The sequence below is a fragment of the Gopherus flavomarginatus genome, chromosome 25 (genome assembly GCF_025201925.1).
Source record: "Gopherus flavomarginatus isolate rGopFla2 chromosome 25, rGopFla2.mat.asm, whole genome shotgun sequence".
Taxonomy (NCBI): domain Eukaryota; kingdom Metazoa; phylum Chordata; order Testudines; family Testudinidae; genus Gopherus; species Gopherus flavomarginatus.
In genome coordinates this window covers 12171772-12184718 of record NC_066641.1, presented here as the reverse complement: position 1 = coordinate 12184718, position 12947 = coordinate 12171772, and the positions used below count along the sequence as shown (strand labels likewise).

General features: G+C 50.4%; 1 protein-coding gene across 1 annotated transcript; it reads left to right on the top strand.

Moving 5' to 3' along the window:
• The first annotated feature begins 565 nt into the window (after nt 1-565).
• On the top strand, nt 566-8612 carry NEUROD2 (neuronal differentiation 2). Its single transcript, XM_050935262.1, has 3 exons — nt 566-817; nt 3385-3665; nt 5407-8612. The coding sequence occupies exon 3, from the start codon at nt 5412-5414 to the stop codon at nt 6480-6482; it is 1071 nt and encodes a 356-aa protein (XP_050791219.1). The 5' UTR covers nt 566-817; nt 3385-3665; nt 5407-5411; the 3' UTR covers nt 6483-8612.
• The last annotated feature ends 4335 nt before the right edge of the window (nt 8613-12947 follow it).

Here is a 12947-nt window from a genome sequence, read left to right as displayed (position 1 = left end):
GTTACATGACCTGCAGCAAGGTGTTTCCCCCTCTGTGCCTCAGTTTCTCCATCTGTAAAATGAGGATGGGAGCACAAGGCGGCTTGCGAGGCTAAATTCAGTCGTGTCGGTGAACGGGTTGGATGGGCTGGTATAGCAGTTGGTGAGGAAAAGATACAAGTCGCATGCCTTTGCCCATCCTGTGGCCAGCTGGCACCAGTGTATTTGGGCTGGAGTCTCACGCTGTCCCACGGGCCTGACCTCTGCTCATGACCTCTTCTGAGCTCTCCTGGAAGTGGGGATGGAGAGACAGCCAAGGTGGGTGTGTGCACACCCTCCCCCCTTCTGGTTGAAATGACAACACAGGGGGTGAGGCCAAGGGGCCCCGACTTTCCTCCTGGCTCTGAGATGGGCGAGGTGACTCTGTAAACAAGCCTCCGCTGGCTCTATTCTCCGTGTGTGCTGCAGGCACCCACGTGATGGGGGGGCATCGGCTCCCTGCACAAGAGCCACGCAGGAGAGGCAGCCTGCTTGAGCAAAAGCTTCGGATGCTGCCGCGTCTGGTGCCCTCGCAAGCTGCCACCTCCCTCCCCTCGGCGGTGGATGCCAGTTCGTGCTCTCGGGAGATGGGTCGAGAGACACACTTTGGATCTTAATATGCTAAGACGAGGAAAATCAATTTCAATCTCCACAACGCGGGAGCAGCAGAGCAGAAGGGGAGTGAGCATTTCCCAGTCACTCGGCAACCGCACAGTCTTGAAGGCAAACTAAATAAATAAATCCATGGCAAAGGGCGAGCGGAAGACGGACAGAGGCGTGGATCGAGGCCCAGGGCCAGGTGACGCGGACAAGCCCCGAACAGGGCCGCGGCAAGAAATGGGCAGTGGGGTGAAGGGGAGATCTGGGGGTTGCCTTCCCCCAATGAAGTGGGTGGAAGTGCTGGGTCTGCGCAGGCTGGTGCAGAGATAAGGGTAGGGAAGCTGTGGAATCTCCGTCGCTGGGGTTTTTTTAAGAACCAGTTGGACCAATGCCCACCAGGGATGGTCTTGGCTTACATGGCCCTGCCTCAGAGCAGGGAGCTGGTCTTGCTGAGCTCCTCTAGTCCCTTCCAGCCCCGCCAAGCCCCTGCCAAGGTCACTCGATTCCGGGGGTTATCTTCAAAGTGCCAATGGGCGCTCAGCTCTTTCAACGTTCACGGAGCCGGCCTCGCTTGGGCGGGCGTGTGTGCATAGGGAAATGGGTGAGTGTGCGTGTGTGCTCATGTGTGAACACGCATGTTTCTCCATATATATATGCCTGTACGTGGGCACGTGTGTCTAGTCATGCTAGACCTTGCGTCTCTGGCTCTGGTTTTGAGATTCACACACACCTGGGATCCAGGCAGGAAATGGGCCCAGTTCCTCTTTCATAATCACTTCTCTCACGTCAGTGCCCGAAGGCGCAGCACCTCTTGGGTCACATTTCATCCGAAAAGCTGCCTGTTCTGGAATACAAAAGTTGGTTGATAATCAGACTTTGGCCTATGTGAGGCCTACACAGCCTGGCTCAGGCCCAGATCTGGGCAAAAGCTGGGCCGGGACATACCTATGTTATTACTATTTGCTCAGGGTGAGGGTATGAAATGCCCATCTGATCACCTGGGTGCCTCATTCGGACAGATGTGGGAGCCATTGTGTCCTGTGGTCAGTTCCCAGGATCTCGAGTGGAAGACAGAAGCCCAGAAGGGGAGATTTGAACCATATCCCAACAGGCATTTGTTGAAGCAGAGGGGGAGGTGAAGCCACACGATCAGCTTTGTTCAGGGGCCGCTGCGACAGGCCTGGCTAACCTTACCTTGGCTCTCAGGTGGCTTCCAAATCTGCCGTCTCTGCCTCCCTCAATGCAGTTCAGTCTCTAGCGATAACCCAGAGCTGCTGATGAGTAGGTCGATTTGGTTTAAAGAGAGGGAGAAAAGGGAGCGGACACCTGGGGGCCTTTGACGAATGGCTGTTTCTCAGCTGAGAAGGAGGCGGGTGTATGGAGACGTGCGGTAATGATGCCCCATTATGCTGTATGGGCGCTCGCCATTACCCTGTTATTACCCCCTGCAAGTTTGCAAACACTACAGTAATGTCAGCAGCGAGCAGCCGAGCTGGCAAGCCGGGCCTCTGATTATGTTCCTAGCCTGGGACCGGCCTGGTCTTATTTCTCCATTTACAAGTAGAGACAAAAAATCGAACCACGCTCCTGGATTGTTAATTCAGCCGTGTGTGTGTGTGTGTGTGTGTGTGTGTGTGTGTGTGTGTGTGTGTGTGTGTGTGTGTGTGTGTGTGAGAGAGAGAGAGACAGAGAAAGAAGGGGTGTAATGGGAAGGTGTGTGTATGTGTGTGTATGTGAGAAAGAGAGAGGGGTGTGTGTGTGTGTGAGACAAAGAAAGACAGAGGAAGGGGTGTGAGAGAGAGAGAGGGTGTGTGTAACAGTGGAAGGTGTGTGTATGTGTGAGTGTGTGTGTGAGAGAGAGCGAGAGAAAGAGGTGTGTGTATGTAACAGAGAAAGACAGAGGAAGGGGTGTGTGAGAGAGAGAGGGTGTGTGTGTGTAACAGGGGAAGATTTGTGTATGTGTGTGTGTGTGAGAGAGAAAGAGAGGTGTGTGTGACAGAAAGAGAGGAAGGGGTGTATGAGAGACAGAGGGAGTGTGTGTGTGTGTGTGTAATGGGAAGGTTTGTATATGTGTGAATGTGTGTGTGTGTGTTGTGTGAGAGAAAGGGGGGTGACAGAGAAAGACAGAGGAAGGTGTGTGTGTGAGGGGGCTGTGTGTAACAGAGGAAGGTTTGTGTGTGTTTGTGTGAGAGAGAGACAGAGTAGGGGCAGTCTTTGTGCACAACATTGGCAAATGCCCATACATTTACCTACCCTCTAACCTGCTTAGTGTGTATGTCTGGTGGGGGGAGCTGATCAATAACACCACCCCTCCCCAGAGACAATTCCACCTTCTGTGGGGATTGGATACAGCAGAAAGGAGTGTCCTCCGCTAGAAACCTTCCCTGGCACCTGGCTCTGGGGCCCTCCCGGGGGGGTGACATAAATTTGGGAGCCTCCCCTTTTCCCCCCGTGCTACCGCCTGGGCTCCTTCCCCTGGCTCGCTGGTGGCAGGTCTGGGGAGGGAGCTGGGCTTCTTATTTTTTGCAGCCTGCAAACGGCCTGAGCCAAATCTGGGTCCCTCCGTGCAGCCCCCTCGCTCCCCGATCCCTCCCTCCCGACCCAAGCCTGCCCCCCACATTCCAGGGGGGCTTTGCTGCGGCTCGCTCCCTACACCCCATTGTTCAGCCCGAGCGCTGTTCCCCGGCTCCGCTTTCTTGCCCGTGGTCCCATTTTGCAGCGTGTGGGCAGATCCGTAGATTTGGATTTTTTCTTTTCTGACTACAGAGTGACAGATGGCGATTCCTCCTTCCCCAGAGAGAAAAATCTCCCTGAATGCAGGCGCATGTCAATCATTGGCTCTCATGTGATAGCTCCAGCCGATGACGTGCCAACCATATGGCATTGGCATCAGAGCTGGTACCCCCTTTGCTTGGTGGTAGAGATGCCACTCTCGCCTCCTTTTGGATAGAGCACTGAAGAAAGCTGTAGCACCTTAAGGAGCTTTGCCCTAGTCCCAGAAGATGCTGGGGACAATGAAATAAGAATTCCTCCAGTTAGCTTTGAAGGTAAGTTATGTAAGAAGTGAAGGGGGAGGGGGCGCTGGAAACTTGAATGGATAAAAAGCAACTTCCAGGGTTATTTTATTTTAAGATCCGATCTATTTTTTTTTGAGGGGGGAGGGAGTCTTACTTCAATCCCCCCGATTTAAGAGGGCATAGCTCTGTAGACATGAAAATCGACCCCAGAAACTATCTACCATCCGTTGTCCCACCAGGGAAGGAGATATCTCGATATAGCTGCACACATCGGGTAGGAACACACCGGAGGAAAGGGCTCTTTCAAATCAGAAGGCTCCGGCTTTAATTTTTTGCTGGCTAAAAAAAATTGCACTGCACACACACACACACATACTCACACACACACAAAGACAACGCTAAGGAAATTGACGGGAGATCGCTCCCTTCAGTCGCCTGGCTGAAGAGAAAGATTCTCGCCGCGAGATAACCTTGCAAAGCGGAGAGAATTTGCTGGTTATTGCTCCCAGGAAATATACTCGTGCTGCAAACTCTGTCGGTTTAGCAAGACCCTCCCGTGTCTGGAAGCGGGGCTAGGCTGGAAGGGGCATTCATTTCTAGTCTTCTTTTGGATTTATATATACACCCAAACCAAAAACCCGTTAAGATTTGTTTTTAGTGGCAGCCTGTGAGGGGTTGATCTGGAGCCGCAGCTGGAGTGTGAATTGTGTCTCGCTACATACAGGGCGTTTGATCAAAACCACAGAAACGTGGCGTGGGCAGAGGACATTGATCGAATGCAAAGTTGGACAGCTGGGCCGAGGGTGGGGGGGGGTGCAGTGGGTCTGATCGGGCCGGTATGGGGAGAAAGGGAGGGGGGTGCCAAAGGGATTCATAATAATCGAACTGATCGGCTCGTCTGTTTCAAGACGGGCGAAAGGGGGTGGGAAATGGATCTGTTCTGAACCACACGGCAGGAAAAGTTGAAGACTGTCTGGAGGGGCTTGGGCCGCAATGAATGGAGAAGAAATTGACACCCAGGGGGAGGAAGTATCGGCCGAGGAGGTGGGGCGGGGGAGAGAGAGACGAATGGGGTGAAATCGGTTTCCTAACATTTAAATCCCAGACCTGAGCCACGCGGAACGGAATAAAGACGGCGGAAAATACAAAAATAAAATCAAATTTAAAATAAAAGAAGAACCGGGAGTTCCAAATGAATTATGAACCCAAATCTGCCAAGCGCATTTCCCGGGATCGGTCACAAGGCGATCGGGGAAACCAATTCATTTTAATCCCACTTTGAAACCATTCGATCGTTTTGACGCGGGATCTGGAGCTGGATCCCTGTCCTTCCCGTGGCGATTTCCCCAACACACGCCGGGTTTCGATCCCCCGAGCCTCTCCGCGTGTGCGTGTTCCGCGTGGGGCGGGTTTCTAAGCAGCTGGAAGCCGGGCGGAAAGTCAAGGGCAGAATGGCCACCCTATGACCCCCCACCCTCCGCCGCTCCCCAGGTTCGTTTCCATTGCCAACTACACCCCGCTCCGCTCCGGTTCGGCGCCTGGGGAAGCGACCGTGCAAATCGCGTGCGTCCACCCCCCATATTGAATCGCCATAGGAGCTGGCCAGTCACCCCCCCAGACACACACACGGGTCCGGGCCTGAGTCCCCGCTTGGTGCAGCCGAGGCGGGGTCGGGGGCCGGGGACGCAGCCGAGAGAATGGGCATTTGGGAAAGCGCGTGGCTAAAATGTTCCCTCTCTCTCCTCCCCCCACCCCGTGTCCCCCTCTCCAGCCATCATGTTGACGAGGCTGTTCAGCGAGCCCAGCCTGCTCCCCGACGTGCAGAAATTCCCCGGCTGGGCGGAGGAGTGCGAGGAGGATGAGCCCAGCGACAAGGAGGGGCGGAAAGGTAAAACGTGCCCGCAGCAGGAGGAGCCGCGGGAAGGCTCCTTGGGCGAAAGCAAGGAGGAAGGGGACCTAGGCGGGGACGAGGAGGAGGAGGAGGAGGAGGAAGAGGAAGGGGTGGAGGAGGCCGAGGGGGACCGGCCCAAGAAGCGCGGCCCGAAGAAGAGGAAAATGACCAAAGCGCGGCTGGAGCGCTCCAAGCTGCGCCGCCAGAAGGCCAACGCGCGGGAGCGCAACCGCATGCACGACCTGAACGCGGCGCTGGACAACCTGCGCAAGGTGGTGCCCTGCTACTCCAAGACCCAGAAACTCTCCAAAATCGAGACGCTGCGGCTGGCCAAGAACTACATCTGGGCGCTGTCCGAGATCCTGCGCTCGGGCAAGCGGCCCGACCTGGTCAGCTACGTGCAGACTTTGTGCAAGGGCCTGTCCCAGCCCACCACCAACCTGGTGGCCGGCTGCCTCCAGCTGAACTCCCGGAACTTCCTCACGGAGCAAGGCCAGGAGGCCGCGAGGTACCACGGCCCCAATTCTTCCTTTGGCCTGCACCCCTACACCTACCAGTGCTCGCGGCTCTCCGGCACGCCGTGCCAGTCCGGCCCCATGGCCAGCTCCCACGCCTTGCGGACACATACCTACTGCGCCAGCTACGAGACCCTCTATGGGAACGCGTCCCCCGACTACAACAGCTCGGAGTACGACGCCCCCCTGAGCCCCCCACTGTGTATCAATGGCAACTTTTCCCTCAAGCAAGACTCTTCCCCGGACCACGAGAAAAACTATCACTATTCTATGCATTACTCCGCCCTGCCAAGCTCCCGGCCGGCCGGCCACAATTTGGTATTTGGCTCCTCTGGGGTGCGCGGGGGGGTGCACTCCGAGAACATCCTGCCTTACGACATGCACCTGCACCACGACAGAGGCCCCATGTACGAAGAGCTCAACGCGTTTTTCCATAATTAACCCCCTTGTGACCACTGAAATGTCCCCCCCCCCCGCCCCACGACTGCACATAGCAACCCCTCTCCAACCCACTGCCATTCTGCTCTAGGGTTTAAATGTCTCCTCCGCCCCAAAACTGTGACCGTACAATTGTTAGGTGTCTCCCCGTCACACACACACAAAGCTAGACTTTGCTCGGCTCGTGGCTCCAGACGAATTAGTCTCCCCTTTACTCGGCCCCCGAGGACAGCGGAGCAGAGCAGAGTATACACCGAAAAGAAAATTTACTTTGGTGCAATATATATATATATATAATGTAAAAAAAAATACTATGACAAAAGCTAACCTGCAGGTTTGCAATCGATTGAGACAAGTGTCTATTATGGCCACATGGAAAGAGAGTTTTAGGGAGAAAAAATTGGAAAATTAGAAACCCCATAAATTTTTTTTAAAGGGACAAAATGTGGACAGTAAAAATAAATGGGGGAAAAATAGAGAAATCGAGCATCTTTCCTCCCCCGCAAAAGTAAAGAATATTGTTTGGCAACACATCAAAGTAAATTTTAAATAATGCCCGCTCGGTTTTGGGTTTTTGGGTTTTTTAATTTATCAGGATGCTTTTAGAAGCGGTTATCCCAGAAAGGGGGAATTCTCTGTTCGTTCCGAGGATTCACTGAAAGATCCCATGGAAGTTTAATTAAGAAAAAAAAATGTTTGCAACTTCAAATCAGCATTTCAATGCAGTAAGAACTTTTAGAAGCAATAAAGAGGCAAACAGAAGATAAATATATATCGATATATATCTATGCAAGTAGGTACTGAACTAGAAAAGTAACACACAAAAGAATTCATACGGAATATTAGACTATGGACCAAGCAACTTGTTGAGGTTAAAAAGGTGCACTTTTTGATTTGAAGGGAACTGAACAGTTACGTTCCCTTCGTTGTTAACAATCAGTGACTTCAGCTTTTTTGAACACCCTTGTACCACAAGTAACATATTTTCCAAATTGTGTGTCATGATGTTTTTTACCTGTTTTAAAAACTTTAAAAAAAAATAGAGGGGGAAAAAAAGATTTCTATGAAATGGCAAAAATGTTTTGTTATGTATGGGTAGGAGCAAAAAAATGCAAATATGCAAATTATAAAGGTGGTGTGAAGAGAGCACTTATTATGCTATATATTTTAGTTGGCTATTTTTCCTATACTGAGGACTCTTTATGTTATTTCTTTATGTAATGCATTTTTAGGGGAGGGAGGGAAAAATTGTGTAACGAATATATCCGTATAAAACATGGTATCAAGACCCAAATTGATATATCCTGGTATATTTTTTGGTGCATTGATCTAATTAATTTCATTAGTATTTATTCCATTTTTAACACATTCTTTAAATCAGGAGACGTTGGTAAAATATTTTTAAACCTGCCTACATCACCTTTAAACATACCAGCTTTTTGAAATAAAAGGAAGGAAGAGAATTTCTGATAAATGTTTTTAAAAAGTTTTACAAAAAAAAATTGTAGCAAAGGTGAAAATGTCTATCAGACACCAGAAGTGCTTTTTTGTGTTTCTGTTCAGTTTAATTAAGATTAATAAATATTTATGTCAAATGATATGCAAAAGCAAAACCCGTTTCTTACAATGATGTAATTTAAAAAAAAACAGTATTGTTTTGCTATAAGCATTTACACAAAGTCTCTTGGTCTGACATAGGTCCCAAAGTTATTCCACATTTTCGATAGCATCGGAAGGCAGATTTGAAAAGGTTAGAAATGGCATCGTATTTTTTATTTTTCCTTAAATCTCTCTGACACTATTTTTTAAAAAAGTGAACTTAAGAATGTGATGGTGTTAGCAAACAAAACAGATTCTGAGAAACTTACCAGAAACTAGAGGGGGGAGGGTACTTATAAACTAGAGAAGTTTTTAAAAAGTACATAAACTGCATGCATCAGTATAAAAAAAAGAAAGTAAAATATTTTTCCAGAATCTAAACTCGTATTCAATTGGATGTTTGAAGTATTACTCACAGTGGAAATTTCCACAAGAACTGATCTCTTATGTGAAATGCACCAGTATACTCATTTGACGTTAAGAGCAGCAGTCAGTTGTGATTTGATTCAAAAGTGTAATTAACAAGCGTCCTAAGACGACAATTAATAAATATTAAATGTTGACTCTGTCATGTTTACTAGTTTACTTGAAATACTCACGCTAAATATATATACACGAGACCCCATTCTTTCAGCCAGAGCACTCTCCGAGTACTTTTTTGGAGTGAGGGGCAAAGGAGATCTCAGAACTACTCCACTCCCAGAAGCTTAACTTGTCTTCAAGGCAGCTGTCGATTGGCTACATGCTTAAAAATATATAGCGACTTTTGCAAGAGTCACATTTGATGTTATAGAGCTTAATGCAGTTTCCTTGTCTTGTACAGCTGGCATCTCCTTGCAACCTTTTAAAACAGACTTTTTTCCTTTCCTTTATTCTGCATGCCAGTTGCGCGATAAATTCAGAAAAAAAATATATCTAAATACTGGTGCAATGCATGCATGGTTTGCCAAACAGGAGGGAAAAAAACACGTTTTGGGATAAGGTGCACAGGGTTTATATTTTAATATTCCGGCTTGCAAATTTTTTATATATATAATAATTATCATTCTAAAGTACCCACCAGTAGCACTGATGTCAAATCTCTATATACCAGGAAGGCACCGTAGAGCTGGTGACAACCATATCACCCCCAAATAAATACATAAATGCAATCGAGCTGGTCCTGATCGATGCGAGAGTCTGAGCCATTCGTGATGCCACCCGGAGTTACCCTAAGGGGCTGGCAAAGAAAGATCGAGCGGTTGGTTCCCTTCCCCCCACCCAGCCCCAGGTTCCCTATTAAAAGGCATTGTCTGCAGCGTGTGACCAGGCCGATCCTGGGAGCTGTCCAGAGCTCCCTGGTGCTGAGCAAACAGCTAGCAGGCAGCCCGAAGCCTCCCATTCAAAGAGGTCTTAAGCCCAGACATCACCAATCCTTGTGACACTGGATCCACCCTGGTCATGTCGTCCCCCCCCCCACCCACACTCGCCTTGGCTCATAAGCCCGGAGTCGTGTCTCGGGAGGACAGAGGGGTTCCTGTCCACACGTACAACCAGGCATCGGGGAGGGTTGAGGGCGCGTGGTTTGCGCTGCCAGCCGCCCCCAATGTCACCCTGGTGTGGCCAGCCAGGGAGAAAGCTGGAGCCTTGGCAGCCCATGGAGGGGCGGGCAAAGGCCCCCTTGAAAATGCGCGGAGAGAAACTTCTCCCCAGGCTGAGCGTTTCCTTTGCGGGAGATCTGGGAAAGGGGGGACGCCAACAGGCCCCTTGTAACCTCCCATGTGATGCGCCGCGGAGTCTGGCCAAAATTCAGACCAGTGGGTTTGTTTGGTTTGGTTTGTTTCCCCACAACAAAGGAATAAGCCACCAGGGCAGGTAGAAAGATGAGCTTGAATTTACCTGCCATTAAAAGCCTTTATTTGAAGGCTAATTGAGTGGGGTTTTCTCCGTATAACGCGCTGCCCTCACTAAATCGACCCCCGGAAGCAAGGCTAGGGATTCAGATAGGAGAGGTTCTCCTTTGCCGAGTACTGTGTCCTTGGGGGTCTCACTCACGGGGGCTGGGGCTCGCCCGGACCGGGCAGCTGCCCCTAGGGGTTGGGGAAGAGAAAGAGACGTGGTTCTGGCGAAGAGGAGATTCACTCAAGAAAGTTCTCTCTCTCTCTCTCTCTCTCTCTCTCTCTCTCTCTCTCTCTCTCACACACACACACACACACATACACACACACACTTTTCCAATCTTTGAATTGGAGGCGACACACACACACGCGCGCACACACACACACACTTTTCCAATCTTTGAATTGGAGGCGAGGAAGCAAAGGATGAGCCTACCCTGTGTGGACACACGCAACCCTCCAGCCCCGCACTCCCCGCAAAAGGAGGTGACCCAGGCTGGCCTTTGACATTTTTAAACATCCCAGCAACAAAGTTCCCCGGCATTTTCAAACCGACCCGCTCTGCGTGAATCCCAGGCGCAGCCAATTCTTAACAGACTTTGTGCTTGGGTCAGTCTTTGCTAGGAGTGTGACTCCGTCACCCACGCGTGTGCATGGTGCAAGCCAGTGGAAGGCGGTGTATACTGCGCAGCTACAGTTCCATGCCTATGTCCTATATGATCGATTTACTATGTGTATAGACACGTGTCTGGTCTAGCTATATCGATCGCATCTTGATGGATCATATCGACGCACATAGCTAGTTAGAGCTACAACTCCGTTAGAAACCCACTCGGGGAGAGGGGGTGTCATGTTTTGCGGCGTGCCAGCGCCAAGATGAAAAGGGAAAAAAGGATTGAGTGGGGAGAGAGGGAATCACTGGCGATTTCTGAATTTCAGAGGGAAAGGCGCGATGGCCGAAAGAAAGGGAACAGATCAAAAGGAAGGCCAGCAGCTGAAGACGCACTTAAGAAATTGGGTCTGGGTACCGTGTCAGTAGCCCAGGAAATGTCGCCTTTAAAGTGCGCACTAATTTGCTCTTTGTAGGACGGGCCGAAGATGTGCGGGGCACGCGAGGGTCCCCGCTGGGGGAAGTCTGGGGTTCTTTTACAGCCAGAAAACTCCTTCCTCCAGGAAACCAACAATAACAATAACGGGTTTCAACGAGCTGAGTTGCAAATGTGAAACTTGGCTGGGAACCAGCTCTGAGGAGAAAAGACTTTTCTGGTCCCCCGAGAGGGAAAGTGAGGGGAACCTGCCCCCCTCAATAAAGAGCTCAACTATTGAACTCCCCACTTCAGCTCCCAGCCCCGGTCAGAAGCTCTGATGCCCACCCGCCCAAAGGACAGCAGGAAACTGAATCCATTTGCCGCCCCTCTGGCTTCTGAATCCATCAAAACAGCCCCGCTAGAAACAGCCACACCGCGACCCTCCGCGAGCAGCGCTGAAAATTGGATTCGCGGCCACCTGGGCTCAGGCTGCGCTGCTTTGGTTGGAAATGCCTTGAGCTCAGCCAGAAAAGCTGCAGGGGCCGGCGCGGAAGTTTGGAAGGTCACAAAACGATGGGCTAATTTTCGGGACTTTGGAAGAGGGGATGGGATGAAATCTTGGGGTGTTAATTTCACCTGGAAGACACCTCACCCCCCGCATCCCGTTGCAAAATAAAGTTTGCCTGTTTTGCTCAGGTCATTTCTTAACACCTCTTTCCAGATCCGCCTTCCGTACGGAATCTAAACACGACCCACCCACCCCCGTTAGCGATTTAAGCAAAAGCCCCCCCAGCGAAGACATTCAGCTGGATTTCAGTTCCCCCTCTTGCCTTCCAATCTTGCCGTTTTCCAAAGGGAAAATTCGGGGTTTGAACTGGCACTTTCCCCCCTAAAATTCATCCCTTTTCCCCATTCATAAAGCGACTCGCTCAGACGCGTCACAGCAGAAATAAGTCGTTCCAGCCTAATGCGAAACTACATCAACTCCTTCTTTTGGGAAGCAGATCAGAGCCAGAGTCCGCTGTGCGTCCCCCAATGCCATCGCCTCTCCCGAATAACTGGATTTGAATGTCAGCGTGTAGAATTATTTCCAGGGCGATTATTCAAACTTCCCTGTCTGTTCTGCATTGCCAGTACCTCCAGGGGCGAGGTGAAGGAACCTTCCGCCCCCCCCCCCAAGCAACTTACAAATAGGAGCAATGTCTAGATTGGTTTTAGACAGTAGCAGAATTCCAGGTAGCAAAAATTCTCCCAAGCAACAGCTTCTGGAGGCGAAGCAAAACCAAAAAAAGTTTTGCTCACTTTCCAACCTTTCCTTGGAAAGGGCAGGCTGTATTTTCAAAATCACATTTTCAAACATTAAAAATGTCCCCCTTTCCTCGCCAGGGCTCTATAACGCTTTAGGTCGGGATCTTCCCTCTTGGGCTGGATTTAAAAAAAAAAGCGCTAACCTTTTCCGATCCCCACTGCCTGTAAAGCTAGCTTAGCTGTAACATTTACAGTTCGCACGCAGGCTGGTTCCGCAGTGGTAAAACCGAGGTTCTCTTTTGGGAGTCTAATGCCAGGCGGTGCCTCGTGCCAACTGCCAGCCACGGGGCACTGCGGGGAAGAGGTTAGCCAGCTCCTCTGATTCTAGGACATCTGTTCATTATATAGCAGTTTTAAAGGGAAAGACCCCTGGTATGCGAGGCACACCCCAGCATACGTCCATTGCACTAAACTGCCGGCCACAGCTGGGCAGAATCAAAGCATTCAGACCTGAGGAATGTACCGTGCGAGAGGGACCGTGGAAGGGGGGTATTTACAGAGTTGGGCTGGGAAGGTGCGATGGGAAATAGGATTCATTTGCACATGTTTGAAGGTTTCTGTTTTTGTGAAGTCGCTTCCCTCCCACCCCTCGTTTTTCTTTTTCTTCTGCCAAATTCCCAGCCTTACAAATTCAACATTTGCTCCTTTGTCACCAG

Excerpts from the sequence above, each read along its gene's own strand:
- NEUROD2 (XM_050935262.1), top strand. The coding sequence starts at position 5,412 with ATGTTGACGAGGCTGTTCAGCGAGCCCAGCCTGCTCCCCGACGTGCAG.